The sequence below is a fragment of the Canis lupus genome, chromosome 10 (assembly GCF_003254725.2).
Source record: "Canis lupus dingo isolate Sandy chromosome 10, ASM325472v2, whole genome shotgun sequence".
NCBI lineage: Eukaryota > Metazoa > Chordata > Mammalia > Carnivora > Canidae > Canis > Canis lupus.
The window spans coordinates 26,277,561-26,294,453 of NC_064252.1; the positions used below are offsets into that span (position 1 = coordinate 26,277,561).

Sequence of the window (16,893 nt, forward strand, 5' to 3'; positions counted from 1 at the left end):
GGAATTTGACCCTGAGCCAACAGCAGGGGGAAGTCCTTGTCTTGCTCAGACTTCCCTCTTAGAAAGAGCTGCCCCAGTCTGTTTTCAGGGCCTAGACTGAAGGGGCTGAGACCTCCAGGAAATGGGGCCCCAGGCCCCTGCGGCACCCCTCACGAGAGTCTTCAGCAGACAGTCGGAGTGAGCACAGCTCTTTTGTGTGCTGACACTTGCACGCACAATCCCCTAACCCTCATCACCGCCGTGTGCGGATAAACCTGTCACTGCCCTGGTTACTGTCACTGCCCTGGTTACGTCCAAGGACACGACCTTGAAGAGCCATAAGTGGCAGGACTAGGATCTGAACTCAGCTCTGGGGTTTAAACCATCCCTGGGGTAGATGAAATTATTTGGGACAAGGGTAGAGGAAGAGGACGTGGAGGGGGGAGACCTGGGGACACTGAGGTTTAAGGCCGAGGAAGCAAAGGACACTGCAGAAGACAGGGGTGTCCTGGAGGCTTGGGGAGAGGAGGGTGTGACCACAGAGGCCAGTGCCTTAGCCAGTCAGACCAGGCTTGGCCAGTTAGGGGCTGGTCCCAGACTATCTGGTTCAGTGAGAGCCCAGGGGCTAAAGAGTCAATGGGATGGGGGAAGGGAGACAGTAACTGCCTGGAGGGAAAGGGTGAGAGGGGAGGAAAAGTGGGTGGCTTGACTTGGGGCTGGGCTGGTACCTGTTTGAGCCTGAGGAGGGGAGGGGAGGAGCCACTGGAGGCCCAGGAGTGGAAACAAAATTGTCAGAGAGAGTGAACCCTCACTGGAGCGAAGTCACAGATGCTGCTCACCCAGGGGAGCGGGGGAGGGAAGGGGGGGCCATGCAGGACAGCCCCGGGCTTCCCTACAGAAGGCAGAGAGGGTGAGTCCCCACGGCCAACTGGGGTCTTCCCCATCCTGTGCCCTTTACTCTGCCCAGCAGGATCCCCTATAAAATTGAGACCCTGGGGCAGCCTGGGTGGCTCAGCGGTTTAGCGCAGCCTTCAGCCCAGCGCGGGATCCTGGAGACCTGGGATCAAGTCCCATGTCGAGCTCCTTGCATGGAGCCTGCTTCTCCCTCTGCCTGTGTCTCTGCCTCTCTCTCTCTCTGTGTTTCATGAATAAATAAATAAAATCTTTAAAAAAATAAATAAAATTGAGATACTTTTACCTGGGCTGATGGAGTCATGGAGGCGTCGTAACCCAATCAGCCGGCGAAGCCCCGGGGGTGTGGGCTGGCCAGGGACCTGGAAATGACCCTCAGAGAGAGCTGTGCCCCTCCTAATGGAGCTGGCTGTCATCAGATGTCATCGATCCTGTATCCAGCAGACTAAAACCTGATATCTCTGCACAGGAGCGAGGTTCCCCCATTAGCCTGTGAACTCTTTGCTGCCCATGTGGTGCCACGTGGTGCTGTAAGTAAGGGGCACAGGGGACGTAAGCTCATTCAGCGAAAATCCTCCCTGGAACAGGCCACAGGAGCAGCGGGAGGGGGGTGTCTGGCAGGTGTGCCAGCCTAGAGCCCAGACCCTAGCTTCTCTTCTCCCACGTGAGCCACCTCTGTGAGTTCCAGAACATAGAAGAAGGGTGGCGAGGCTGAGGACAGTGCCCAGCCCAGAGCAGTCACTCGGTTGACTGGTGAATGCCAGTCAATGTCCCTTTACATCCTTTATTTATTCCCGCTGATCCCGACTACAGTCCTGTGCGGCCTCCACCTCCTCCAGGGGCAAACTGGAGCCCTGCGTGCTGGACGGGACCAAGAATGGTTCTCCTCACTCCACAAAGAGCTTTGTAAGACCCAAAAACCAACAAAGACGGCTTTCCGGGTTGGCTCAAATGCCAGATGATCTGGGGGCACTGGGTTCCCCACGGGTGCTAGGGAGCAGCCCCCACCTTAGGACAGAGTTCGAGCTCCCCAGTTCACCCCAGTCCCCACCACCCCCTATTGTCTCATCCACAGGTGCCCCCTCGTTTGTTACATTACCCATTGGGCTCCTGTGGTCTGCTGAGTCTGACCAGACCTGAGGCCTCGTGAGGGTCGCAGATGTTAGTCACCTGAGAGCTTATCCAATTCAGCCCCTCCCTGCTGGCCCCAGCATGTGCACATGCATGGCAGGCATGGGTGTGCACATGCACACACACACACACACACACACACACTCCTGTACAGACAGAGAAGAGACTGGCCAAATCTACTTTGAAAAGATTTATATCTTTGGTGTATTCATCTGGAATTCACTGGGGTATAAGGAGTGAGGTAGGGATTGTAATCTTTCTTCTAAATGGCTGGCAGATATTTCTGAAATAATATTTCTTTCCCCCAGTGTCATCTTTTTTTTTTTTTAAGATTTTATTTATTTATGAGAGACATATGAGAGACACATGCAGAGGCAGAGAAGTAGAGGGAGAAGTAGGCTTCCTGTGGGGACTCGATCCCAGGTCTCTGGGATCACAACCTGGGCCAAAGGCAGATGCTCAACCACTAAGCTACCCAAATGCCTCTCCCTCAGTGTCATCTTTATCATATAAAGAGGACCCCATGTTCAGGCTATCAGAACATTATGACTACTTCAAATTTGCTGGCCCCTGGGTCAATGTGACCTCCTCTGAGGCATAGCCCTGACAGGGCGTCTTTGAGTTCATGGGTCAGAGCTCCACTGAGACCCGCTCAGGTTGAGTTTGTCGTATGGATGACCAGAGCCAGTTACTGGAGGCTGGTCTCATGGCTGCATCTTCCTGTACCTGTGCCATTTGACCCCTTCCCAAACTGCTTCATCTGATTGGCCCGACTCACCTTTCCAAATGAAGCCATGCCATGTCGTGAATAGTGCTGCTGAGTGTGCAGGTGGTTTGGGCTAGGCCTTTGAGTAAGGTTTCTGGCCCAGTCCAAGGAGGCCAGATAAGCATAAGTCCAAGGAGGCCAAGGAAGCATGATAAGACAGCAAGACTCCCTGGGACCACATCAAGAACTTTGACCCGGTACTGTAGGTGATGGGGAGCCATAGACTATTTTAAAGTTGGGAGCAGGTGGTGCTGGTGTATAAGATCGGATCTATAAGGTAGAGGCAGGGGTGCTGCTGGGTGTGGTTGTTCATGTTACACACTGCACAAGGGCACCACATACAAGGGACACCTTTTACATCATAGACCTTGTGGAGTTGTATGTTTCCTATGACATTTCTTTGGCAGAAGGCAGTGAATTGTCTTGTTCTAATGAAATCAATATCTTATGGCAATTTTCCAATAGGTGGAAATAAGATGTCTTGAGGAAGGGATGCCTTTCCCAATTTGCACAAAAGTCTTTATGGGCAGGCAGTGGCCATGCGTGGAGGATCCATTGGTCAGGGGAGACTGGGAAAGGGTGAAGGAAGAGCAAGGCATGATTTCTGCATTTCCAGGTCAGAGCCTGGGGCATATGGCAGCACAGTAATTAAAATATATTCCAGAGGATGCACAGAGCTTAGGATGACCCCGAGTGCGGTTTAGAGGATGCATTGTAATGTTCGTACATGCTCCTGGTTCTTTGAATCTTCGAACTTGACTCCCCAAAGTCCTTGAGTGTTCTGCTGATGGGCAGCAGCGCCTTTCCTCCCGCAGGCATCTCTGCCATCCCACAGCCCAGCACAGGCTGGACAATGGGAGGAACCCTCTCTAAAACGGGCTCCCTAATTGGAAAGCCTTCTCACAACCTTCTTACATCAGATGGGCAGAGGAAGAAATGTTTCCCTCGCCGGAAGAGCCAGCAGCAACAAGAGGCCTGAAGCCAAACCTGGAACCATCCTGGTCTGTGCTCAGTAACTTCTAAGGGTGTTGGTGACACCAGCTGGCAAAGCCTCCCGTTGATGCAGAGCGGTGGGCCTCCGTGCCCGGTGACTCAGAGGGGAACAGATGAACCCTGACTAAGGAAGGTGGTGGCCCTGGGTCTGCCAGAGAGCAGGGGTCCTTGGGCCCCGGCTAGGGACGTGCCGGGGAGCCGATCTCAACATCTACTACTAACACAAGCGGGGCCTGGGAGACAGCTGCCCAAGGAAGGGTGAGTTGTTACACACACACCGTGTCAGGACAATTCAGCAGCACTTGGTGAGCGCTGCCGGGCCTGGGCAAGAGTGCTGGGGACACAGAGGTGAGGAGGACACGCCCAGCCCCGCTGTGTAGGCAGCAGATGCTCCAGGGTGTTCGTCCTCCAAGCTCCACCACCCCTGTGCAAGCTCTGGAACCTTCATCTCCTCGGCTGCACAGGGGGAGAAGAACATGTACCCCTTTGCTCTGCACACCTTCAACTTGCTCATTCCTCTAGCATTGCCTTCATCATTGTGTGTTACCTAGTCTTGGTTTTCTTCTTCTTTTTAAAACTTTCTGTGATTCCAATTAGATCTATGCATCCTTCTGTTTTGTGACATGTATATACACTGCCTCAAATCCCACCTGGTGTCCAGTTGGAAGAAAGAAAGGAGAGAAGGCAGGCGGGTGGTGCTGGTTGTGGATGTTCCCGGCTCTCCCACTAGGAGGCAGCACAGCACCGTGAGAAGGGTGGCAGATGACCTGGTCCTAATTCCCCCTGGGAGCTGTATGCCTTTGAGAAATTTATTTATATCCTTAATCTCCCCAAATCCTAGCCTCCCCACCCCCACAGTCTTGCAGGCTGGTAAGGGGAAAGAAATACTCCCACAAAATACCATTTAGAATACATGAAGTGATGTATGCAAAGTGCCTGGAGTGTACACAGTAGACGCTCCATGGTTGTATACTCCTACTGTAGCGGACCTTAACCACAAGAATGACTTTCGACCCCAGTGGACATTTAACAGTGTCTGGGGACATGTTTGGTTGTCACACTTGGGCGAGTGGGGTCATCTAGTGAGTAGGGGTCAGGAATGCTACTAGCACCCTGCAATGCACAGGACAGCACCCCTACACAGAATTATCTGGCCATATGGTCACTAGTGCCGAGGTCGAGAAACCTTGGCTTACTTGCAATCGATTCTGACCTCCTAGAGGGCAGAAAATGTGTCTTGTCCATTTCTGTATCTCCCTGGGGCCTGTCACACGGTGCCCAGTGAGTGAGTGCAGGGTTGAGGTGAAAGGTAAGATGCAGAGCGGTAGGCCTCCGTACCCGGTGGCAACAGAGTGGCACAGATATGGTGGTTGGGACTGGGGGTGTCAGACCCAAAAAGCTAATTGTCATGGAGTGGGGTCATGCGCCTAACTGCATTAGTGTGGGGGCTTCCTGAGAGATGAGTTTAATTTGCAAAAAAAATTGATTCTAAGAATCTTAGCCAGATTGCTTTAAATGCTTGTGATCAAAGGGACCCTTCAAGAGTTTTATAGAATTGAGTGTCCCCCTTTGGGACCTCTGCCCCAGGACCTTGTCACAATGGGCTAGAACGACTGAGTCAGGAAGTTCTCTGCCTCCTAAAAATCTCAAAACTGTTATGTGTCCTTCCCACCTCCAATCTGCACCCCAGACCCTGGCCAATATTTGTAGAACCAAATGATGAAGAGTCTAGAAGTCCTATTACTGGACAGCAGTGCACTGATTGGCAGAGCAGATCAGGGAAAGGAGACAGTTGTTTTTGACTATATGGTGGATAGTCAAGTGGACCAGGGCCTAGCCTTGGCCCATGTGAACCTCTAGAAGGCAGAGCATCCAGACTGGGGCCTGGTGTGAGGCATGCTGGGCCTTTAGAAAGGCTGCCTGGCAGGACATGCCAAAGGCTCTCATTATGCCATGGACACTGATCCAGTGTGATACTCAACAGAAGTGACAAGTCTTGAGGGCACCTGGGTGGCCCAGTCGGTTGAGGATCTGTCTTCTGCTCAGGTCAGGATCCCGGGGTCCTGGGATAGAGCCCTGCCTCAGGCTCTCTTCTCAGTAGGGGTCTGCTACTCCCTCTCCTTCTGTGCTCTCTCTCTCTCTCAAGTAAACAAATAAAATCTTTTTTTTTTAATTAAAAAAAAAAAAAAAGGTGGCAAGTCTTGGCCAGGCTGGGCCAGTAACTGAGGTGGGGCCGGCAGCAAATCCTGTGGGCAGGGATCTACAGAGGAGGATGCTTGGGTCATAGAATACCCTATGGGCAGGTAAGGTGTATGAGACAGAAGCCCAGCACTTGGCCAGGCAGAGCAGGGCATTCAGGGAGCAGGGTATTAGAACAACCTGCGAAGTGGCGGGTATTAGACAGCACAGGAGATAGTCCTGGGTTCAAATCCCAGTGCCTTCCCTTATTAGCAGCATTCACTTGTTAGTCATTCATTTCATAAAAAGCTGTTGAGTTGTGCCAGGAACTGTTTGCTCCCAAGTGTGGGAAACAAACACAAAAGCAGATAATCCTAAAACCATGTGGAAAGAACAGTGCTGGAGACGTTCAAGGCATAACAGGAGCCCAGAGGATCAGCACCTAACCTGGGTGTGGGGAGGCAGAAATGGGGGCCTTCCCAGCACAACCTCCCGGAAAACCTGACATGTCAATGGAACCTGAAGAGTGAGCAGGAGTTAGGTACAAAATGGCGGCAGAAGGTTCTGGACCAAGAGAATAGTGTGCATGAGCTCAGAGAGGAAGGCTTTCTTTAGAGGAGTTAGAAGGCTTTTGGTTGTAAGTAGCAGAAAAGCCAGCTCATAGTGTCTTTCACAAAGGGAATTTATGAGCTCACATAACTGAGAAATCCTAACCGTGGGTTTTGTGCAGCTCCACACAGCAGCCAATGCTACAGGCTATACGCTCCTCCTTCTCATTTCTAGTGGTGGGGGCTCTTTTCCCATCATTCTTTTTTTTTTTTAAAGATTTTATTTATTTATTCATGAGATACACACACACACACAGAGAAACAGAGACACAGGCAGAGGGAGAAGCAGGCTCCATGCAGGCAGTCCAACGTAGGACTCAAACCCTGGTCTCCAGGATCGTGCCCTGGGCCAAAGGCAGGTGCTAAACCACTGAGCCACCCAGGGATCCCCTTTTCCCATCATTCTTGAAGAAAACAACTTTTCCAGGAGCTTTCAACAATTTTTCTTCTGTATCACTAGCCCATATTGGACCTCTTACCCATCCCTAAAGTAATCGTCCTCACCCGGCAGTGGGCATGTCAACTAGCAAAGCCATGCAGGGCCACCTCAGGAGCTGGGTGTGTATGTGTGAGAGTCACATTTGTGCGTGTGTGTCCATCCCACCAAAATGAACCATTAAGAAATTCTGGTAGAGGGGGTCCCTGGGTGGCTCAGTGGTTTGGCGCTTGCCTTTGGCCCAAGGCGCAATCCTGGAGTCCCGGGATCGAGTCCCGCATCGGGCTCCCTGCATGGAACCTGCTTCTCCCTCTGCCTGTGTCTCTGCCTCTCTCTCTCTCTCTCTCTCTCTATCATAAATAAATAAATAAATCTTAAAAAAAAAGAAAGAAATTCTGGTAGAAAGAGATCCTGAGAAGAGGAACTGCTAGTGTCCACTACAGCCAGCATTTACTGAGTGCCTGCTGTGTGCCTTGCTCTGTTCATGCACCATTTGGGCCCCATGGCAACCAATGCTTTGAGATAGGAGTCATCATCCTCACTTTACAAATGCTGAAATGAGGGCTTAAGTCTAAGGAACACATCCAGGGTCAGGTGATTAGCAAGTGGGAGTCTGGGATTTGGACCCTGGGTGGTCATATAACAGTCTCCAGCACACAGTAGGCATTAAATAAATGGTTGCTCATATTAGGGAGAATTCAAGAATGACTCCCAGGTTTCCAGCTATTGCATAGGTAGATGAGGTGTCAGCAATGGGATGGAGAATATAGAACAGGGAGGAGGGCAGGGCTGAATTCATTTGGTCACACAGTGTTTGAGATAACTGACACCTTGAGGACTAATCAACAAGCTGTTGGATCCACAGGCTGGATCCCCAGGAGGGAGGACTCTCTGGAGAGACTGAGCCAATGGCACTTCGGTGAGAGTCAAGTAGGCAGAGCAGTGGGCCCAGGAGTAAGCCCCGGGGAGCCCCTTTATTGAAGGGGTTCATGGGGTAAAAAGGATCCTAGGAAGGCACATCAGGAAGGAGAAAGAGGAAGTCACAGAGGCTGAGGGACGGAGTGTGGGGAAGGGATGCATGACCCCTCCATCAGACGTACGTGAGGGAAGGGAGGGTGAGGCCGTAGTCATGATGATGATGGCTCACACTTTCAAGGCTCTCCCGACACTCCGGGCTCTGGTCCAAGCTCTGGGCGCACTCACAGCCACTTGGGAGGCCTGTCCCATGAAGATCTTCATTTCATAGGTGAGCATGCAGAAGATGGACTTGGCCAACGGCTGGTGAAAGACCTGATGGAGGTGGCTGAGGTTGTGCTGGTGCTGACCACTGCATCCCACTCTCTTTGGGGGCACCCTCCTTCCTCTGGAAGATCTAAGCCAATCAGCATATTCCATCCATCCCCCCTCTGGTCTCACCAGTTGGCCCAGGGATGATCATGTAATTTTATCTAAGTCACTGAGATGCAGGCCCAGGACTTTTAGGGAGAGGAGCTCTGTTGCTTCTGTGCTGAGTACACAAAACGAGATGTGAGGCCTGGAGCTGCTGCAGCCATCTTGCAGGCATGAGGGTGAAGGCCGTCTGGGAACAGGGACAACATGAGATAGGAAGTGGAGTTGAGTGGAGCCAGAGAGAGAGAGCATGATGACAATGTGACAGTGAGCTCTCCCTCAAGCTGTACCTGTGGCCTTTACTGTTACTAAATTAATCTCTTAGCAAGCCGATAAATTTCTTCTCTGCTTTACTCCTTTGGGGTGGCTTTTCTGTCACTAACCGAAAACAAACTGTGTCCGTTGTCTTACAGCCACAATTAGGTTGTGTAACAAACCACCCCAGTGGCCAAAGCAGTTGAGCTCACGAAACTGGATTAGTGTTGAGGCTGAACCTCTTCCGGTCTTGGCTGGGCTCACACCACATGGTGGTTGGCTGGGAGGATGGGAACAGTCAGGCCACACGGACTCGTGCCACTGCTGATGGTTTGTCCCTAGAAACTCTCTGCAGTCTAGGAGGAGGTGTTTGGAAGGTGGTCTGTGGTATTGATGTGGGGTTGGGCTTTTTTCTGCAGAAGGACAAGGTCACAGGAAATCAGGAGCACGGAAGAGGTCAGGGGCAGACAGTCCTTCAGTTTGTGTGATGCTCCCTTGAGATGAGATTCAAGCAATGGTTTTGTGTGTGTGTTTAAGATGTTATTTATTTGAGAGAGACAGAGATAGTGAGAGAGAGCACAGCGGGGAGGAGAGGGAGAAGCAGGCTCCCCGCTGAGCAGGGAGCCTGATGTGGGGCTTGATCCCAGGGACCCGGGATCATGACCTGAGCCAAAGGCAGATGCCTCACTGACTGAGCCACCCAGGTGCCCAGGCACTTTTTTTTTTGGCAGGAGACCTCAGAGGTGACGTGAGATCCTTCTCAGCATCTCCCCTCAGTAGGTCTGTAAGGTCAGGGGCCTGTTTGTGTTAACGTCCCTCTCGTCTGATGCGCTGCCACTGACTGGCTGACAGGCTCACTCTTTCGTGCCTTATCCCTTCCTTTGTCACCAGCAACCCAGGTGAGGCCTGAGCAAGTGGACACACTCTTCAGTGGCTGCCCACGTGCTGCTGGCAGAACCACCGTTCAGTTGATCCCAGATCAGATTGTGGAACTGCTGACAAATGGTGGTTGTTTTATCTATTAAATTTCAGGGTGGTTTGTGTTGAAGCAATACATAGTTGATAGAGGAAACTATAACATAAAACTTAAAAATTATTTTAATTGAAAGCTTAGTGTCCTGGGACGCCTGGGTGGCTCAGGGGTTGAGCATCTGCCTTCGGCTCAGGACATGATCCCGGAGTTCCTGGATCGAGTCCCCCACCAGGGTCCCTGCAGGGAGCCTTCTTCTCCTTCTGCCTGTGTCTCTGATTCTCTCTGTGTCTCCCACGAATAAATAAATAAAATCTTAAAAAAAAAAAAAAGTTAGCGTCCTGCTGTGAGTGTCTGGGAATTCACATGAGGGGTCAAGGATGTGCCCAGAGGCCTGGCCCAGGACAAGGCTTTTTACTGCTTTGAACTATAATCAGAGATTTGTGGATGTTCCATGATTTGGGGTGCCTGGATGGGGACTTCCGGTGGGCTCTGGGACGACGGGCCTTCAGGAGTTGGGGGTTTTAACTGCCCACAGTTCAAGCCTCAACCTGGAAAGCATCCACGGGAGTGCTTCAGTGTTGCTCTTGATCACGGCCCCCACTACTGCTCTCGTCTCCCCCATCCTGATGGAGCTTTACAGGCTGCAAAGCATTTCCCTGTATTTTATGTTATCCTCCGGATGCACTAAAGGTTTCTATGGACCAATTTTATGGACAGGAGATTGAATCTGGGGAAAATATGCCTCACCTCCGAGGCCACGGGGCCTGTGAGTACTCCCCGCCTTTCTGGATAGCGAGGTGAGGAAGTTGGTTGTGCCCGACGCTCCCAGACAGCACAAGGCCAACTTTCTAAGCTCTGATGACTTCACACGTCAGCCCTCACCTGACCCTGCTGAGGTGGTGCTGACTGCAGCTGCTCCCCACTGCGATCCTCCTGAGAGCAGGGACTGTCCTCCCTCCGTGTCCCCCAGGCTGGCACCATGCCTGCCTTGGTTAGGAGCTTGGCTGGTGTTAGAACATTAGCACAGGCATCCTCTCCGCCTTCCCCACGTCCACACCTCTTCCCCCCTCCCCTTCTCCCTCCCCTGTGGATGCTGAGGCTGGGAGGGCAGCTTAGCACTTTGTGTCCCAGCCTCCCTCCCCACAGCTATAAAACGGGAATGACAGGGAGGGAAATCTTTCAGCCCAGAGTCTGGCACGGAATAGGCACTTAATAAATACTGTCCATGTCTATGATGATGATTCACTCTGGGACATGATCTAAGGCTTGTAAACTTGATCTTAAATGGCGAGGGGTCACCATCACCCTGTTTTGGCTCAGTGGGATGTCTGCATCTCCTCCACTGTCCCACAATCCTGTGGAATTCCACTCCCCACCCCATCTACTCCAAGCACCTGCAGCAGGTGCCTTCCTGAGCTTTGGGCATGTGGCTGGAGTCTAGGTGTCTGAGTTACGCATGTGGGTGCTCAGGGGGACATTAGCCCCTACTCCGGCCACCAATACTTCTATCTCTCCTGTCTCCAGCCCGGATCTCCCCACCTAACACAGTGGCTGCCCAGCCACCCCACAGGGGACTGAGGCAGAGTTCAAAGTGCGCCTGCTTCCACCAGCCCTGAGACCTGCCTTAGAAAATCCCCAGGGGGTTCCTTCCCCAGGACAATACCATTATCCTTGGGCCTAGAGGGAGCCTCGAGAAAGCCCCTCACCTTCCACAGCCCCAGGCACCATCAGAGCACAAGTCCACAGGAGAGACACTGCCATCCTCACCTGCCCCAAAGGGCTGGTGACAGAACCAGTGCTAGAGTTCCAGGTGTGGTCCCTCTTCTGCCAGCAAGTGGCTGTGTGACCTTAGGACCTGAATTGGGGGAACCTGGCTGGCTCAGGAGCGAGAGTGTGTGACTCCTGATCTTGGAGTTGTGTAAGTTCAAGCCCTGTGTTGGGTGTAGGGATTAATTAAAAAAATAAAATCTTAAAAAAAAAAAAAAAAAGGAACCTGTGACAGGCATAGAGGGGAAGAGCACTGGGGCAGGAATGTTTGTCTGCTTGCCCCAAGAGCAGGACAGGGAGTACAGGGTGTCCCTGCTCTGGGCAGACACCAGGGCCTTCACCTGCGGCTCCAAAGGGACACCAGCTGCCTGGGAGGGTGGGTGTCGCCAGTCCCAGGCCACTTCTTCTTTCTGCAGCCCTCCTTCCAGCACTTTCCGTTGTCTGGCATTTCTAGGTGTGGGTGGCGTGAGGGAGGATGCTCCCCTGGCCGTGTGTGTGAGAGACTGCACCCCTCAGTGAAGGGGCTCCGCATGTGTCCCCCCTTCCCCCAAGCAGCCATCCTGTCCAGGGGGAGGAGGTCTTTAGGAAGACCAGAGCCACCCCCTGGCACCCCACCCCGACCCAGAGCAACCCCAAACTGGCCCCACACATGCACCTTTCAGACTTTGTAGCTGTTTTTATTATTAATATTATCTTTTCCTTTAAGCATCCCTTTAAGGGTGAAATGAAATCCAACCATTTACAGAGAAAATGATTTCAGAATGTACATATTGATTTTCCCTTACAAAAAAAATAATACTATTATCATTGGCGTCCTTAAATTATACATTTCCCGGGGCCCTGCCTTCTGCTTGGGGAAGTCCCGTCTCCCCTCCCCGACTGTCACCTATGCCCTCAAAGCTCCCCCATGCCTGCTCCTGCGAACCAACACGACCCGTGGGTGGGCTGAGCCTCCTGAGTCTAGAGGTCATAGGGCCAGTGGTTCCCAGGGAAAGACACCTGGTGATGGTGACAGGGCCGGCAGTGTGCCGACACTCCCATTCACAGTTTGATTTCTTTTCATACTGGGGGAGTGGCTCCGGGCTCCCCTGCCCCCCCAAATTCCCAGTGTATGATGTAAGTATAAGTGAAACTCATCAACCCCACGCCGTGGCCCGCCACCCCTCTGATGACCGCCCTCTGCACCCAATGGCGCGGTCTCCCCTTGGCAGTGACCGTGAACAGTGTTCTGAGTCTGAGAGGGAAGGTGGGGCCTGGCAGGTCTGAGCTCCCCGCTTTTCCTTCCCCTGCCCTGGAGCTGGTAAACTGGAGGCCAGCCTGGGGAGGGGGCATCCCCACAGCAGCTGAGGGTGCCAGGGGCATGGGATGAGGAAGCCTGCCAGGAGGGAGGCCCTGGGCTGGGGCTCAGGTATGATTCAGGAGCCCCCAGAGATTGCCTGTCCAGGAGATGAGTGGAGATGGCTGGGAAGGCAGGCCCTGGCCTGGGTTGGGCTAGAGCCCCAGGGACATTCTGACCTCTTTTGCCAATTCTCAGCTTCAAGGCGGACTAGGAAGGGGGGTTGCTATAACTCCAAGGGAGGGGTTCCCTGGGGGCACGTCACAGACTCCCTTGGGGAGGGCGAGTGGAGGCCAGAGAGCCTCCTCCGCCTGCTTCATGCCTGCCCATGAGAGGCTGCTCTGCGGCCAGCTCCCCAGACCACGCCCACACCAGACATCTCCCTGGACAGAGGTGTGGCAAAGGAGATGCCCTTCTCTCCCCGCTCATCAGAAACCCCAATAAGACACCCAGAGAAAGTCCTGGCTGGAGGCTGGGTGGGACGGGGTGGAAGGATATGGTTGGGACCAAGACGGGCTGGGGAGGTAGTGAGCTCTCAGCTGTTCAGCCCTCAGGTCAGGAGGATTCTCATTCCTTGGACTGAAAGACAGACAGACAGACAGACCCCGCACTCCCTTTAGCCTTGCTTCCTAGGCTCCCCAAGGGCTTTCTGCCTCAGTCACGTTAGGGGAGCCGCAAGGAGGTGTGGCCACAGGCTCCAGGTCCTGGGGAAGGGGAGGCCTGGGCCCTGCCCCCGCATCCATACAGAAGCATATATTTACAGGGACACCCCAATACAGACACGTACAAGTACACACCAAGCATGCACACATGCCCATAAATACACACACACACGCACAAACATGTACCGTTCCACAGGCAGGCTCTGCATCCTGGCATCACTGGGTGAACATCTACGGGGGCCTCGGTTGGGGTGTCTCACCCCTCCTACAACTACAGGCTCTCACTGCCCCCCAGCCCTGGGCTGGCGGTGAGTGGGGGCAGGAGCAGGTGCTTCTAGGAACTCTGAACGGAAGAGCAGGATCCTAGGACTGCCTTAGCCACTCCTATGCCCTCTCCCCATCCCCCTCCCTCTGTGCCAAAGACGTTCCTTGTCTCCTGTCTCCCCTCTCTCCTCCTTCCTTTACTAACAGGACTCTCGGGCTGAGGCTGGGCATGTGGCCGAAGACTACCTGTCTCAGCTTCCCTTGCAGCTACCTGTGGCCATATGACTAAGGCTCGGCCAGTAAGATGGAATCAGAAGTGACCATGCCATTTCCAGCTCATGCCCTTGACAGGAAAGGGCATGTGCTTCTCCTGCCATTCTCTGCTCTTCCCGGGCTGGGATGCACATGTGATGGTGGGAGCTAAAGCAACCACTCTATCCAGAATTGGAAGGTGCACATGAAGGAGAGCACAGCTGCCTGACTGTATCTGGACCATCTCCCTCTAGACGGTTAAGCTAGAAACAAGCTTGTCTTGCTTAAAACCACTATATTTCAGGGTGTCTTAATTAGAGCAGCTGAGAATCTAACCAATACATCCCCTGCCCTCATGAGGCGAATAGGAATGAGATGACACACGGCTGGCCTTAAAGTCCCTCCTGGGCCCAGGGCAGCCCCATGGGCCGTTCCTGGTTCTAGCCAGACCCAAGGAGGGGTGCAAGGGTGACTCTAGCAGAGACGGTGCGGAGCTGGGGCTGTGGGTTCCAGTAGGAAGGGGTGATGGGGAACCTCCTCCCCCCCACGCCCCCTCCCAGGCCCCACCTACTAGGCTGCCTGATGGTCCGGTCTCTGGCTCCCATCCCACCCTGAGAACTAGACTCTTGGCCTTGCAGGGACTGACTGGGTAGCCCGTAAGACAGAAATATAAAAAGAAAGAAGGAATGTCGAGGCCAGGTTTGGAACCAAAAGGAAGACTCCGCAGGCTTCCGCAGACCCCCTGCCTACCCCCCAGGTGCTATCCGGCGGCGCAGGGGTGGCCCATGGGGCAGAGTTCTCAGCTCCCTGCAGGCTCAGCTCTTGAGGACATTGGGCGTCCTCCCAGCCTGCCGCTGTTTCTCATCCCCTCCCACCTCGGTGTCCCCTCTCCCTCCTGGACCCAAATGTGTCTATTTACAGAGCCTCAGGACCTCCTGGCACGCCCACTTTTCCGCTGCAGGTCCAAAGCCCCAGGAGGTCACATGGTAGGTTTCTCCCTGGCAGGGGCTGCAGCTCGGGCTTGGCTGCCCTGGGGAGTTCCTGCAGGTTCCCTTCCCCACCCTGCCCGCCCTCCCTTGCCACCGGGTAGGTAACCATCATGCACTCTCCGCTGGCGCCTCCCAGCCACAGCACTCCTGGTGGACGGAGGGGCCCGACTCCCCTCTCCCGATGAGGAAGGAAGGATGTTTTGTGAGCTCACAGGCCTGACCCTTGCTTGATTCCCAAGGGCCTGAGCAGGGAAGACTCCTCCGCCCATCCACTCCCGGTCCTCTGAAGAACCAGCCAGACAGCAGAGGGAGGCAGGGAAGCATCAGGGGGGGCCGCCGCCACTCCCCCCACCTGCCACCGGCCCTCTAAGATCATGCAGCCTTAGCCTTCGACCACATCCAATTTGCCCCTGGCGGGTGGCCTTCCCTCGGGACCCCTGTTCCGCCGCCCACCTTCCGCGGTGCTCTTGGGCTCCTGGTAGGGGTTGTCCAGCAGGTAGCGGAACTGGGCGTAGTTGTTGAGCAGGTACTTCGGGGCGTACATGTGTTCGCTGGGGTCGGCCGGCGGGTACTCCTGCTGCGTGCCGTCGAACCAGCCCCCGGTGCGGATCAGGCTGCGGATGTAGTTGAGGTCCCGCTTGTCCTCGTAGTCGCCCCAGCGGGGGAAGTCGCCGTTCTGGGCGGACACGAGCTTGAAGTAGATGCCCTCGGGCGTGAAGCACCAGGAGCAGTGCCAGCCGGCGAAGTGCAGGGGGCTGCCGAGCGACCACTGCACCAGGATGTGGCCCGTGCGGTTCTCGTACTGCCGGAAGTTGGGCATGGTGTAGTACTGGCGGCGGCGCAGGCGGATGCCGTCCAGCCCGTACACCGTCTGCAGCATGTCCACCGTGCAGCCCGACACCACCTCCAGGGTGCCCGGCTGCTTCCAGAAGAAGCCGTACAGCGACTTGCGCATGTGGAAGGCGAAGGGCTCGGTCCAGCCGTCGTACAGCTTGAGGAAGAGCACGCCGTCGCGGGCCGGGATCTCGTCGGCGTCGTCGATGATGAAGACGTCGTCGGGCCGCAGGTTGCGCAGCCGCGACACGCCGTCCTGGGTCAGGAAGGTGCGCAGGTAGTCGTCGGCGATCCAGCCGTCCTGCCGCCCGCCCAGCGGGAAGTGGTCCAGGAAGACGTAGAGCACCTTGTGCCGGATGTACTCGAAGGTGCCGTTGGTCAGCATCTCGCGGAACTTGAGCGGCCGCGGCTCCCCGTAGGCCGTGAAGTTGGACTCGCACACCACGAAGGCGTCCACCACGTCGCCCAGCTCGTGGAAGCGCACGTCCAGCAGGTCGAACTCGTGGTTGATGTTGATGGCGTTGATGACGCGCCGCGGCACCTCGCGGGGCACCAGGCGCTCCTTGGTGGGCAGGTTGGAGTACTGCACCACGGTGGGCACGCCGCAGCTCGGCCCGTGCCAGCCCGGCAGGCACACGCACTCCACCCACTTGCGCCGCGCGCCTCGGGCCCCCGGGCGCTCGCGGGTGCTCAGCAGGTGCCGGGCCGGGCCGCGGGCCGGGGAGCCGTCGGCGCCCTCGGCCTTCTCCTCGGGCCGCCCCGAGAGGGGCCTCTCCAGCATCTTGGTGCCCGGTTTGAAGCAGACGCCCCCCGCCTTGGTGCGCACGAAGTACTCGGTGGTGTCCTCGGGCAGCACGAAGTCCACCCGGTGGAGCTCCTCGGTGGCCTTGCTCGGAGACAGCGGCTGCAGCAGGGGCGAGTGCGAATAGAGCGGCGTTCGCAGCAGGTCAGGGCTGCCCGGCTCCGGGCTGGCCTGGGGCGTGACGGGGGCATTGTTCCAGAAGAAGCTGGACACGAGGTTCGGGCTCAGGGAGGCCAGTTCCCGGGGGAAAGTGACATAGGACAGGGTCTTAAAGAAGTGCAGGAAGGAGATGAGGCACAGGCCGGCCATACAGAACATGAGAAAGAGCTTGTAGCGTCTCATCTTCATCCTGCAGTAAGGGGGGAGA

General features: G+C 54.9%; 1 protein-coding gene across 10 annotated transcripts in view; it reads right to left on the reverse strand.

The window, feature by feature from the left end:
• Positions 1 to 12,043: 12,043 nt before the first annotated feature.
• The window catches only part of MGAT3 (beta-1,4-mannosyl-glycoprotein 4-beta-N-acetylglucosaminyltransferase), a 40,871-nt gene continuing 36,021 nt past the window's right edge, over positions 12,044 to 16,893 (reverse strand). For all 10 annotated transcript variants that reach the window (XM_025459403.3, XM_025459414.3, XM_049115272.1 and 7 more), the window contains one exon: positions 12,044 to 16,875. In XM_025459403.3, coding sequence (XP_025315188.1) covers positions 15,273 to 16,875 — 1,603 coding nt within the window. In that variant the 3' untranslated portion in view covers positions 12,044 to 15,272. The remainder of the gene's footprint in view (positions 16,876 to 16,893) is intronic.